This window comes from Moschus berezovskii, chromosome 6 (assembly GCF_049115385.1).
Source record: "Moschus berezovskii isolate FMDL1 chromosome 6, NW_MosBer_1.0, whole genome shotgun sequence".
Taxonomy (NCBI): domain Eukaryota; kingdom Metazoa; phylum Chordata; class Mammalia; order Artiodactyla; family Moschidae; genus Moschus; species Moschus berezovskii.
Window position 1 is genome coordinate 107,419,368 of NC_142465.1, and position 12,329 is coordinate 107,431,696.

The 12,329-nt window shown below is 53.1% G+C and overlaps 1 protein-coding gene across 1 annotated transcript; it reads left to right on the forward strand.

Moving 5' to 3' along the window:
- Positions 1 to 5,520: 5,520 nt before the first annotated feature.
- Positions 5,521 to 10,848, forward strand: MLF2 (myeloid leukemia factor 2). The gene is made up of 9 exons (XM_055396113.2): positions 5,521 to 6,116; positions 6,705 to 6,782; positions 7,035 to 7,161; positions 7,420 to 7,455; positions 8,065 to 8,118; positions 8,441 to 8,569; positions 8,719 to 8,878; positions 9,593 to 9,814; positions 10,342 to 10,848. The coding sequence occupies exons 2-8, from the start codon at positions 6,733 to 6,735 to the stop codon at positions 9,778 to 9,780; spliced, it is 744 nt and encodes a 247-aa protein (XP_055252088.1). The 5' UTR covers positions 5,521 to 6,116; positions 6,705 to 6,732; the 3' UTR covers positions 9,781 to 9,814; positions 10,342 to 10,848.
- Positions 10,849 to 12,329: the final 1,481 nt, after the last annotated feature.

Genomic DNA, 12,329 nt, shown 5'->3' on the forward strand with positions numbered 1-12,329 from the left:
CATGACCAGTTCTCTTCTGTCTTCTCTCCCTGGATCCTCCACAGTGCCTCAACCCCACACCTTCCAACTGCGCTTCCTCCGTTTTTCTGTTTCAGTTAGAGGTCCTGTCCTGCACCCATTCATTCGTGCCAAGGGGTCATCTGAGACATGGCCTCTTCTTTCCCTCCCTAGGTCCCTCCTGCTGCACTTTCTAAAGATTCCTTGAGCTGCTTCTCTTCTCTCCAAGCCCAGTCTTGCCCCTGCTCCAGAGGTCCACATCACTCACTTGACTTTAAGCTTAATTCATTTGGGTTTTCAATCATGATTTAAGAGTTTTTGGATCTTCACACCTACCTCGGTATATGGCGTATTATAGCTCAGAAATGGTAGCTGAAATGTATAAACTGCCTTTCTACCCAAAATACAAATAGACTGTTGTCATCTCCCTTCATTAAACCTCCTGATAGCTTCCCCAGGCCAATGATAAAGTCCAGAAGTAACTACGGCTCTTCAAGATCTGGTCCCTTTTAACCTCTGTAGCCTTGGCTCTCACCAAGTTTCCCTCAAAAGTTTTGCTTTGGCATTTTTTTTAAACTCTTCATAGCTCCTCCCCAGTGGAGCCTACCTCTGTGCCTTCGCTTTTTTCTTTTTTAAATTTATTTTGTTTTTGGCCATACTGCACAGCAGGTGGGGTCTTAGTTCCCCAACCAGGGGTCAAACCCACACCCCCTGCATTGAAGCATGAAGTCTTAACCACTGGACGGCCAGAGGAGTCCCAGTGCCTTTGCTTTGCTCTTACCTTCAACCTAAAATGGTCTCCTGGGGACTTCCTGGCAGACCAGTTGTTAAGGCCCTATGCTTCCAATGCAGTGGGTGCAGTTTTGATCCGTGGTCTTGGAACTAACATCCCACATGAACACGGGGTGGCCCCCCCAAAAAAAATTAGAATGCTCTCCTGGCTGTCCTGCCCCAGTTCCCAAGCCACCCTCTCCCTTTCTGAACCACCTTTCCCCTTTGAATATACATCTTTATCTTTCTATGGCGGCTTTCATCCCTGGATTATCATCAACTCCATGTTGGCCATCTCACTGCGGCTGTGAACCCTGCTGAGCAGAGACCATGTCTTATTTGTCTTTCATCCCCAGCACCTTGCACTGTGCCTGGCACATAGTAGGAGCCCCATAAATGTTTATCGACAGAAACTACCACACAGGCTTCCCTTGTGGCTCAGCAGGTAAAGAATCTGCCTGCAATGTGGGAGACCCTGGGTTTCGATCCCTGGGTAGAGAAGATCCCCTGGAGAAGGGAAAGGCTACCAACTCCAGTATTCTGGCCTGGAGAATCCCATGGACTATCCATGGCGTCGCAAAGAGTTGGACACAACTGAGTGACTTTCACTTTCACTTTTCACCACACAGGTAGTACAAACTTCAGTCCTTAAAGCCCATGTTAATCATGAGATACATGGCCTCCTTAGGGATGGCTCCTTGAAATGATCAAGGGACAACAGGAAGTTCTTAAGACTTAAAACGCCAGTGCTCATGCCAACCATTAATATTAGCATATCTACCCAAGGTGATCCAACATCTCATATCTGAAAGTCAAACTAGCCTCTGGATTCCTGTATTCCTGTGGCCCTCCTCCACTTCAGGTGGCTCAATTCTAAAGAGAAGACTGTAGGACTTCCTTAGTGATCTGGTGGTTAAGACTCTATGCTTCCAAAGCGAGGGGGCATAGGTTTGATCCCTCATCAGGGAACTAAGATGCCACATGCCGAGGCTGTAAAATAAAATACATAGATTAAAAAAATAATAGTAAAGAGAAGACTGCCCACTTAGTTACCCTGTGTAGCCATGTGGTCAGGATCACAATTTCAGGCAGATGTAATTCCCATATATTCTCAAGCCTGTCCTGATACAGAATGGTCATTTATTTCTCATTCAGATTGCCCAGATCAAAACAAAAACCAAAACATGAGTCATTTAAAAATTTTATTTTTATTTTATTTATTTTTGGCTATGCCTCATGGGTTGTAGGGAATCTTAGTTCTCCGACCAGGGATTGAACCTGGGACCACAGTAGCGAAAGCACTGAATTCTAACCACTGCAAAGTAAAAAATAAAAGTGTTAGTTGTTCAGTTGTGTCCGACTTTTTGTGACCCCATGGACTGTATCCTGCCAGGCTCCTCTGTCCTTGGGATTCTCCAGGCAAGAATACTGAAGTGGGTTGCCCTCCTGTAAGGAATCTTGCTAACCCAGGGATCAAACCCACATCTCTTAAGTTGCCTGTATTGGGAGGTGGATTCTTTACCACTATCGTCACCTGGGAAGCCTCACACAGTAGGTGTTCAATAAATATTTGTTGAGTGGACATGGATATAAAACAAACTGAAAAGCTGGACTTAAAAAACTGTTCCTATGGATGTGAGAGTTGGACTGGGAAGAAAGCTGAGCGCCGAAGAATTGATGCTTTGGAACTGTGGTGTTGGAGAAGACTCTTGAGAGTCCCTTGGACTGCTAGGAGATCCAACCAGTCCATTCTAGAGGAGATCGATCCTGGGTGTTCATTGGAAGGTCTGATGCTAAAGCTGAAACTCCAATACTTTGGCCACCTCAGGCGACGAGTTGACTCACTGGAAAAGACTCTGATGCTGGGAGTGATTGGGGGCAGGAGGAGAAGGGAACGACAGAGAATGAGATGGCTGGATGGCATCACTGACTTGATGGACATGAGTTTGAGTGAACTCCGGGAGTTGGTGATGGACAGGGAGGCCTGGCATGCTGTGATTCATGGGGTCGCAAAGAGTCGGTCACGACTGAGCGACTGAACTGACTGACTGACTGAAGCCATTTTTCAGCCTCATTCTGATCTGGTGTCCACTATACAACTCACTCTCTCTTCCTGGGGCAACTGGGTGCTCAGTGTCAGGATTTATCTCCCTCCTCCAATACACATACACGCACACACTCAGTCACACCCACTCATGTTAGCTCAAGTTGGAATCCAGTGTCCTGTAAGTCCACCATCACCCCATCCTCACTCTGCTCCAGAAGCCAGCTGCCCTGGGATTGTTCCAGATGCCAGACCTCACATCTGACAAGGGCACTTTTCTGACCTAGATCTCCCCTCTGAGTTTCCCTAGCAGCTCAAATGGTAAAGATTCCATCTGCAATGCAGGAGACCTGGGTTCGGGTTGGGAAGATTCCCTGGAGAAGGAGATGGCAACCCATTCCAGTATTAGTGCCTGGAGAATCCCATGGACAGAGGAGCCTAGTGGGCTATAGCCCATGGGGTCACAATGAGTCTGACGTGACTGAGCAACTAACACTTTCTTTCCCCTCTCAAGGACATCCCAACTTTGGCTTCATCACATAAAGCAGTGAGGAGAAACTGTTTCTCTTCCTCCCAACAGTGTGTATCCCCTTCGAGTTCAGCCTCACCCAGGACTGGGCCCACCCTCCCTCCTACATTTTATCATCTACAGAAAACTCTGATGAATTTCTGTTCATCAGAGTTTACGGGACAGAGACATATTTAAGAAAGGAAGGAAGGAGGGATGAAGGGAAGGAAGGAAAGAAAGGAAGAGAAGGCAGTGAGTGGGGGAGGGAAGGGAAGGAATCGGAAGGTGACAAAGAAGGAAAACAGATACAAACTCTGTCTGGACAGAAAGGTTGCTTGTAAAATTACATTCCTTCAATTCCTGGAGTGGATGGCTGCCTATATAGTCCATTGCTGGGCATGCTGAGAATGAACTCTTGCATCTCCTCCTTCATTCCCACCTCTTCTAAGCTCTCTTTTTAACCTAAGAAAAAGCCTAGGTTTAGAGCTTTGTGTCATAGATCGATGCTAAACTGTCATTTGTAATTATTCTTAGGGGAGGTGATTGATTAAAAATCATGCAAAAGTGAAAACGACTGATATCAATCAGGGTGGTTTTTTTTTTGGCTGTGCCTTGTGGCATTACTGGATCCTTAGTTCCCTGACCAGGGATGGAACCCATGGCCACTACAGTGAAAGCAGAGTCTTAATCACTGGATAGCTAGTGAAGTCCCTGATACCAGATTCTTAAGTCTTGGAAGGAAGAGGAAAAAGAGCTCTACTAGGCACCTTCCCCAATGGCTCAGTGGAAAAGAATCTGCGCACAGTACATGAGACACTGGAGACACAGATTCAATCCCTGGGTCAGGAAGCTCCCCTGGAGGAGGAAATGGCAACCCACTCCAGTGTCCTTGCCTGAAAAATCCCATGGACGGAGGAGCCTGGTGGGCTACAGTCTATGGGGTTGCAAAGAGTCCGACACGACTTGGCGACGGAACAACAGAGAACACCAAGTAATGGAAGACCAAAGGAAAAGCGAGAAGACTAGCTGCATCTCCTGTCCAACTCTGGGTAGGTTGGACATGATGAAACAGGGACGGAGATGCTGGAAGGTGAGGCCCACACTGCACTAAGTTTGGGCTGCAGAACTCTCACTGGGACAACTCTTAACCACTTGTCACACTGCTTTTGTTTGGAGGCAAGAGGAAAGGGACACTGGCATGGTGGGCTGTTCAGAGGTAGAGCATTTGGAAGACAAAAGCTTTTACTAAGTCTATTCCCCAGAGATATCAATGGAAAACACATTTTCTTTTATTCTATCTTTGGCTTTGCCAGTCTGCCAGCTTCTAATTTCTCTGTCTCTGTTCCCCTCTGTTGCCACTATTGTTTTTGTTTTTTCCTCTCTCTTTAATAATAATCAAGTCCAAGGAAACCTGAGAAGCCCCACTCATACCACCTTTTCCCAGAGTCACCAGGGAGCAACCCCTCTTCCTCTCCAGGGAAGTGCTGGAGATGGGAACAAGTCTCTCTGGTTGTCAGGCCCACAGAGCACGAACTAACGTGGCTAGCGGCCAGTGTAAAGAACCAGGCGAGCTGGCGTCTGGATGAGTCCGGTCTAAAGTCCAGCCCGGACAACCCAAATCCCTGGACACCCAGGGGGAGGGCCTTTCTCTCCAGTTGGGCCGGATTTTATGCAACACACATTTAGTATGTCAAAGTGTCAGCCTTTGGCCTTCCAGTCAGGTCTCCTGGGCCTGTTCGCAACTCTGCCCCTCGGTGAGTTTGGTGAACGGGGAGCTCTCTTCTCCCTCGACCTACCTACCAACCTGCCTGACTAGAGGCAAGAAAGATCAGTGCGGACTGGGAGCTCCTGAGGATATTCAGAGAAACGAAAGGGGAGGTTGGCATTCAATGAAAAGATTTCAGAACTCTCTCCCCAGTCTGACTCCTCACAGCAGGGTAACTGGGGGCGGCGTGGGGGGTGTCTCCAGAACCCCGCCAACGCCAGTTCCCCAGGGGCTGCAGCTCCAGCCCGGCCGAAGGGCGCCATCTGGCGGTCAAACCCCCAGCCTGGATCCTCCGTGCCCCAGCCCGAGTTCTCGAAGCCAGAGGAAGACCTGGGCAGCAGTCACCTCCTCCCGCTACGTCACTCCGAGGACGCCGCCCCGGCCTGGAACGCGCCTCCTCCCGAGGGGACTGGCCCCAGCGCCTCCCCCGCAGAACTGCCGTCCTTCCTCCCGCTCGGGAGGAACGCTTCCCCGGTAGAAATCTGCTGAAAGCTCTCCCCAGGGATCCGCCCCACCTCGTCACCCACTGGGAGCCTGCCCTGCCCGGGAGAATCTGCCCCCGTCCTCTTCCCTCTTCCCCTCCCGGCGATGGACTCCGCTGCTGTTTCCCCCACACCCTGACAGGGAGCCTCCTCGGGACCACAGAACCCAAATCCAGGTTACTAACGAGGCCTCCGCTCCCCGAGTCCCGGAGGACCCCGAGGCCCGCAGCAGCTAGGCCCGTGAGCCGGCCCCGCGCGCGCCTGCCCCACGCACGCCCCCGCCCGCCGGTGGGCGGAGCTCCGCAGGCCCGGCCTGGGGTGGGCTGTCCCGTCGTGACGTCACTTCCGTCCGGGCCTGGTTGGGGTTCGGGCTCAGTGGGCCGACGGGCGGGGGGAGCACGGAGGTGGCAGCTGTGAGAGGAGGCGGTGCGGGAGGCCGAGGAGCTCACGCCCGGACCAGTCCCGCGTCCCGGGCCGCTAGCCCCGATCCTGCCGCGCACCGAGAGGCGAGACCGGCCGGATGGGCCGCTGAGCCCGGACCGGGGACTGGTGAGGCTCGAGCGGAGCGGGCAGCCAGTTCGGGGCGGGAGCGGCCCGCCGGGCTGCAGGGTCCCCGGGAGCCTGGGATGCGGGGAGGGGAGCGGGTCAAGCCTGCCTCTCCTGCTCACCCGGCAGGAAAGCAGGGTTTGGGGTGAGGGGGCGCCGCCAGGCGCGGCGGGGACGATGAGGCCCACCCGGGGGAGGTCTGGCGGCGGCCAGGGTGTGAGGAGGGAGCGGAGTGGTTGGGGTCATTTATGGGGCGGGGGTGGGGGGCGGCACTTGAGATTCGCATCCGGAAAGGTGGCGTCGGGGGTTGGGGGAGTGTGTCTTTGGCGGTGGCTTTGGGAAGAGGATGGCTCTGAGTGGGGGAGGCAGAAAACGGGCTCGGGAAAATTTTCCACGATCCTCCTTCGGAGAGAGGGTTGAAGAGCTCTGCTCTCTCTAGAGGCTGATGTTGAACACCTGGAGAAGGGTCTCCCTGAAGTTTGGGGGCCAGTTACAGTGTTTGGAAGGGACCAGGCTCTGAGAGTCGCTGCCCTGAGCGGGTGTGCAAGAAGCCTGGCCGCTTCCAACCTTTGAGCCTCCACATCTTCACAGTGTGGAGCTCCCTGGAGCTGAAATCAGGATGTTCCGCTTCATGAGGGACGTGGAGCCCGAGGACCCCATGTTCCTGATGTGAGTATCCCCTCCCCATCTGGCTCCAATGCACACATCGGTCCACTTCAGGCTCTGAAGTTGAGACAGACACCTGGGCTCCCGTTGTGGGCTCACAGCACACCTGGGTAGCCACTCTAAGCTCCAGCTTAGACTTGGAGGGGATGTCTGTGCTGCTGGTTTTCTATGGCTCTTTTCCTTGGTTGGGGGGTGGAGCGGGGAGGTGCTGACCGCTGCCCCTTCTGCCATCTGCTCTGTACTCTCCCTGCACAGGGACCCCTTTGCCATTCACCGTCAGCACATGAACCGGATGTTGTCAGGGGGTTTTGGATATAGCCCCTTCCTCAGCATCACAGACGGCAATCTGCCAGGGACCCGGCCTGCCAGCCGCAGGATGCAGGTAATGGTGCCTCCACAGACCTGAGACTCGAGGAAAGGTGGGAGGGTGGTTAATGCAGTGCTTCATTTTTCTTGCATGCTGGCTGACTTAGAAAGTGTCATGCCTTCTAGGAGTGGGGAAAGGGGTGTGGAAGACAGGCTTTGTGATGCTCCTTTGAGAGGAGGATGGTAAAAAGCAAGGGAGGCCATGGGTTTGCTTGGTTTGGGAGGGTGAGGACACATGTGGCCTCTAACTTCTATTCCTGACATGTTCCCGTAGGCTGGGGCTGTCTCCCCTTTTGGAATGCTAGGAATGGTAAGTCTTCATCTCCCTGCATCCTTCCATCTCAAACATGCTCTGTAACCCTTTGGTATTAGTTCCAAGTTTGCCTCTCTGAAGTATAGGCTAATGGGTAACCCTAGAGTCTTCATGTGCTCACAGATCTCTGGGCCTGCTGTGTGCTGAGTCCTGTGAGCTGATGACGCTAACTTTCTGACTCCTGTGCTTCTAGGAGTCATGCCCATTAGGGAGATATAATTGCCTGGCTAGATGTCTTCTTTTGAGGAGGGAGGTGCTGTTGGAGGGCCAACTAGAGATGATGTGTAGGAGATTTTTCTACAGCTTCAGAACCAATCCCTTTATAGGTTAGACTCCAGTAACACAGATTTGCTTCCTAAAAGTACAAGGAAATAGGTCAGGCAGGCAGGAAAAAGATGGGATCCTAGTAGCCACAGAGCCTGAGGAGTAGGGCGGGGTGGGTGGGAAGAGAAGCATGGAGAGAGGCACACTTGTCCTGGTCCTGCTCACGAGGAATGAGGAAGGGCTGCTGCCAGATGTGAAGGAAGGGGAGAGAGGGACCGCGTAGCCAGGTGGCCTGTGGGAGCCTGAATTCGGCAACCTGACTCGATTTCCTTTCTGCTCCAGTCAGGCGGCTTCATGGACATGTTCGGGATGATGAACGACATGATTGGCAACATGGTGAGGGTCTGGTGTCCCGCCTTCCCTGGCAAGTCCCTGGAGGTAGGAGTGGGGAAGGCCATGCTCGCAGAGGCATGTAAGCTGGATAAGATGGCCAGACCCGGAGAGCACAGGGGTCCTGAGTGGGAAGCAGCGGCAGGCATCTCATGAAATGGGCAGTTAAGGCTCAGTCTCTGGTCTGCCTGGCTTATTGTTGGACTCAGAGGGATTGGGGGGGGCGGTGATGGTGAGTCCTCACATTTGCTCCAGGCTGCAAGAAGGGATCCCTGCTCCAGAAGTCAGCCCCTGCCCACTCAGCCGTGCGGTTCCCTTCCCTCTCCAGGAGCACATGACAGCCGGAGGCAATTGCCAGACCTTCTCCTCCTCCACTGTCATTTCCTACTCCAACACCGGCGACGGGGCCCCCAAGGTCTACCAAGAGACGTCAGAGATGCGCTCAGCCCCAGGCGGGGTGAGTTGGAGGGCTCCTCCTATCCCAGGGAGGCATGGTTGGGTGGCCTGGCTGGCTCTTTTCAAGAGGGGGTCCCGAGTGATATTGCCAGGCTGGCGTAGCCAGGTTTGGAAGGATCCACTGAGCATGTGGCGCTCCGCCTCCCCCAGATCCGGGAGACCCGGCGGACTGTGCGCGACTCCGACAGCGGGCTGGAGCAGATGTCCATCGGGCATCACATCCGGGACCGGGCTCACATCCTCCAGCGCTCCCGAAACCACCGCACGGGGGACCAAGAGGAGCGGCAGGACTACATCAACCTGGACGAGAGTAAGCCCCCTTCCGGCCCCAGCCTGCCGGCTTCCTGCCACCAGCCCCTAGCCCCCGCCTCATGAGCTGAGAATTGGCAGCTTTTTCTCCCTGCTTCGATCCCTAGGTCAGGAAGATCCCCTGGAGAAGGAAATGGCAACCCACTCCAGTATTCTTGCCCGGGAAATCCCATGGACAGAGGAGCCTGATGGGCTACATTCTGTGGGGTTGCAAAGAGTCAGTCACAACCGAGCCCTCACGCATGCTCCCAACTCTGTACGTGCTTCTTGGGCAACATTATGGATGAGCTCCATGTTCTTCACTTACTCGAAGCCTCTTTGTCAGGTTAGGGCTAAGCCAGTGCAGGAAATGGCCTCACTGGGGAGGGCAAACTCTGTCACCTAAGTCAGACATTGATAGTAATCTACCCTATTCCGTCAGTGTCTTCCATTCCTTTCTTTATTTCTTTCAAATCAGCCAACATTTATTAAATACGGTTTGTATGGGATTATGTTCCTTAACTAAGTATCCATTCCTGATTTCCTGCTCGTGGCTCTGGGAAACCATGACGAATCCAACTTCCCCTCTCCCTTCCCCCCGCCTCCCTGTCCCAAGGCGTTTCAGCCTTGGGTTTTGGTCTCAGAGCCTGTGGCTCAAGCCTGCATCTGGCCACGGGTCTGCCTGGGAAGTGGGGTGGTACTCAGGAGCCCCATGTGGTCTCCGTGTCCTCTTCAGGTGAGGCCGCGGCGTTTGATGATGAGTGGCGGAGGGAGACCTCCCGATTCCGGCAGCAGCGCCCTCTGGAATTTCGGAGGCATGAGGCTTCCGGGGGTGGAGGACGAAGGGCTGAGGGGCCTCCCCGCCTGGCTATACAGGGACCCGAGGAATCCCCATCCCGACAGTCCCGCCGCTACGACTGGTGAGGGCCCTGGGCCCTCGGCCTCTCTTGTATCCCTTGTAAGTACCATGGGGCGGGTGGGCAGGGACAGGAGAGGGGTGAGGCATGTACTTTGTGAGCATCACTCAGCCTTGAGGCAGAAGCAGCCTAGGTACGCAACAACCACCACCTTGGATGGTAGAAGAGGTTGGTGTGTTTTTGGTGGGGTTTTTTTTGTAATTATTGAAAAATTTTTTTTTAAATTTTGGCTGTTACCAAGTTTTAGTTGTAGCATGTGGGATCTAATTCCCTGACCAGGGATCAAACCCAAGTCCCCTGCATTGGGAGCTCAGAGTCTTAGCCACTGGACCACCGTCCCTTAATGTTTATTTATTTTGGTTGCACCAGGTCTTAGGTTGTGGCCTGTGGAATCTAGTTCCCCAACCAGGGATGGCACCCGGGCTCCCTGCATTGGGAACACAGTCCTAGCCACTGGACCACCAGGGAAGCCCTCAAGTAGAAGTTCTAATTGGTACAGAAAGACAGAACTCCTGGCTTCTGTATCTTGTCTTCCTTTTAATTTGTGTGTTTCTGTTTCCCACCCCAGGTACAAGCTGAGAGGCTGAGACGTCATCCCCAAGATAACTTTTCCTCTTCAACTCCCACTCCCAATTTAATATTAAATTAACAGGCAAGCTGGCCCCAGCCCCTCCCTGGGGGTCTCAGGGAGAACCTTTCACTGCCCTTTTTCCTTTCCTTCTTTAACCTCTTTGCCAGGATGACTTGATTTTTCACTTTGCTACTCCATCTCTGACTCCTTCCCTTCCTCGTTCTACTCCTGCCATGCATTGAAGGGGCTTTAAGGGTAAGCTCCGGGTTTAGGGGCCCCAGCGACCCTGGCTCTCTGCCCACCTCCTCCTCAGATCCCCTACTGTAGGGGCCACAGCCCTCATCCAGGGCTGTGTGTGGAGGGAGAGGACCTGTCCCCAGCCCTTTCTCCCTTCCCACCCGCTTCACATCACAAAGGTCTTCCCCACACCCTCTCTGCCTTTATTTTTTGATTTGTGCAACTTGTAACTAGGTGTTTATGAAATAAAGGAGAATGGAAAAAAGACCAAGTAGGCGTCTGGCTTTACTTTCTTTTTCTTTTAATGTATTTTATTGAAGTATAGTTGATTTACGGTGTTGTGTCTGGCTTTGTTGATCTCTTCCACGTTCAGTTTCAACCCTCCTGTCTCCTAGTCACCTTGTGTTTAGTCGCTGAGTCGTATCCAACTCTTCGCGACTCTTTGCCACCAACTCTTTGCAACTGTTTTCCAGGCAAGAATACTGGAGTGGGTTGCCATTTCCTTCTCTAGTTGCCTTACCTTCCCTCTGTCTCCATGTGTGGCCTTCTTAACTCTTAACTCGTTCAAGCCCAGCACCGCCGTGGTCCCGCAGTGGGGCTGTCAGTGCTTCATGAGAAGCAGCAGTGCGTGTGGCCAGGCTGGGTTGGGGGTGAGACTGATGGCAACTCTCCTGCAGGCTTCCTCGCTTTTGAGGGGGTGTCAGGGCACACCTGTAGGTGTCCGACAAGTTTTCCGCTCCTTGTCGCTTGGGCATTTCTTACCTGGACTGTGGGCAGGAACACTTGGAGAACAGAGCAGGAAGTACCCCCCTCTGGTCTTCAAATGGGAGGAACTCGAGGCAGTAGCGTTCTTCAAAACCTCCAGCCCCAGTTGTTGAGAATTTGAGCCCAGGGAAGAAAATTAGCCTGGAACTTGAGCAGCTCTGGACCAACTTGAGGAGCTCTAATTTCTCAAGACATTTGCTCCTGCTTGACCTGACTCAGCAAATGGGTCACCCTGTCCCTCCCAGGAACTCATCAGTGATGGAGAGTGCCTGTGAGAGTCTGAGGGTGGTTTCTGCTTTATAAACATCTGCTGCCCTTGTCAGTTGATAAATCAAAGGCAAAAACAGCACCGGGTCCTCTCTGGGAAGGAGATTTTCCCGTGTCCTTGACAGGCAAACAGAGTCAAGCGGATTTATCCAGACACACAACGGGCAGATGAAGGTGAGCTCGTCAGCAACCAAGCACTGACGTCCTGTTCAGATCCGGTACTAAGTCACCCAGCCACTGACGATGCGCTTCCAGGGTCAAAGGAACCAACCAGTGATGAATCCAGAAATCCCAGAAGTCAAACAGGAGAGAATTCATCTCCACCTGAGATGCTGAATCGTTGGAGCTCAAAGCGTCCCCAGTCCTCAACCTCCAGTGTAACCTGTGTCCTGTCCAGGTCGCCCCTAGTTTCTTTGGGGGTGGAGGAATTGTCATCAATCTCCTGAGGAGGCAGCAGGTGAAAGAGCATGGGTGTGTAGAAGGAGCCCCCAGGCTCCTCAGCTCAGCTCTGCCACCAGCCCAGCCATGTGGCCTTGGGCGAGACCTCCCTTCCCTGGACTGCAGCTGTGGGTGTCCCTTCTCACTCCAACGTCTCAGGCTGCAGCTCAAGCCCAACCTCTCAACCTGGATTCCAGCTCCAGTGCCCACGCTCTTGGGCACAGTTCTGAGTGGGGGCTGGAGCAGGCCAAGGGTTGCCCTGGTTTCAATTCAGGTGA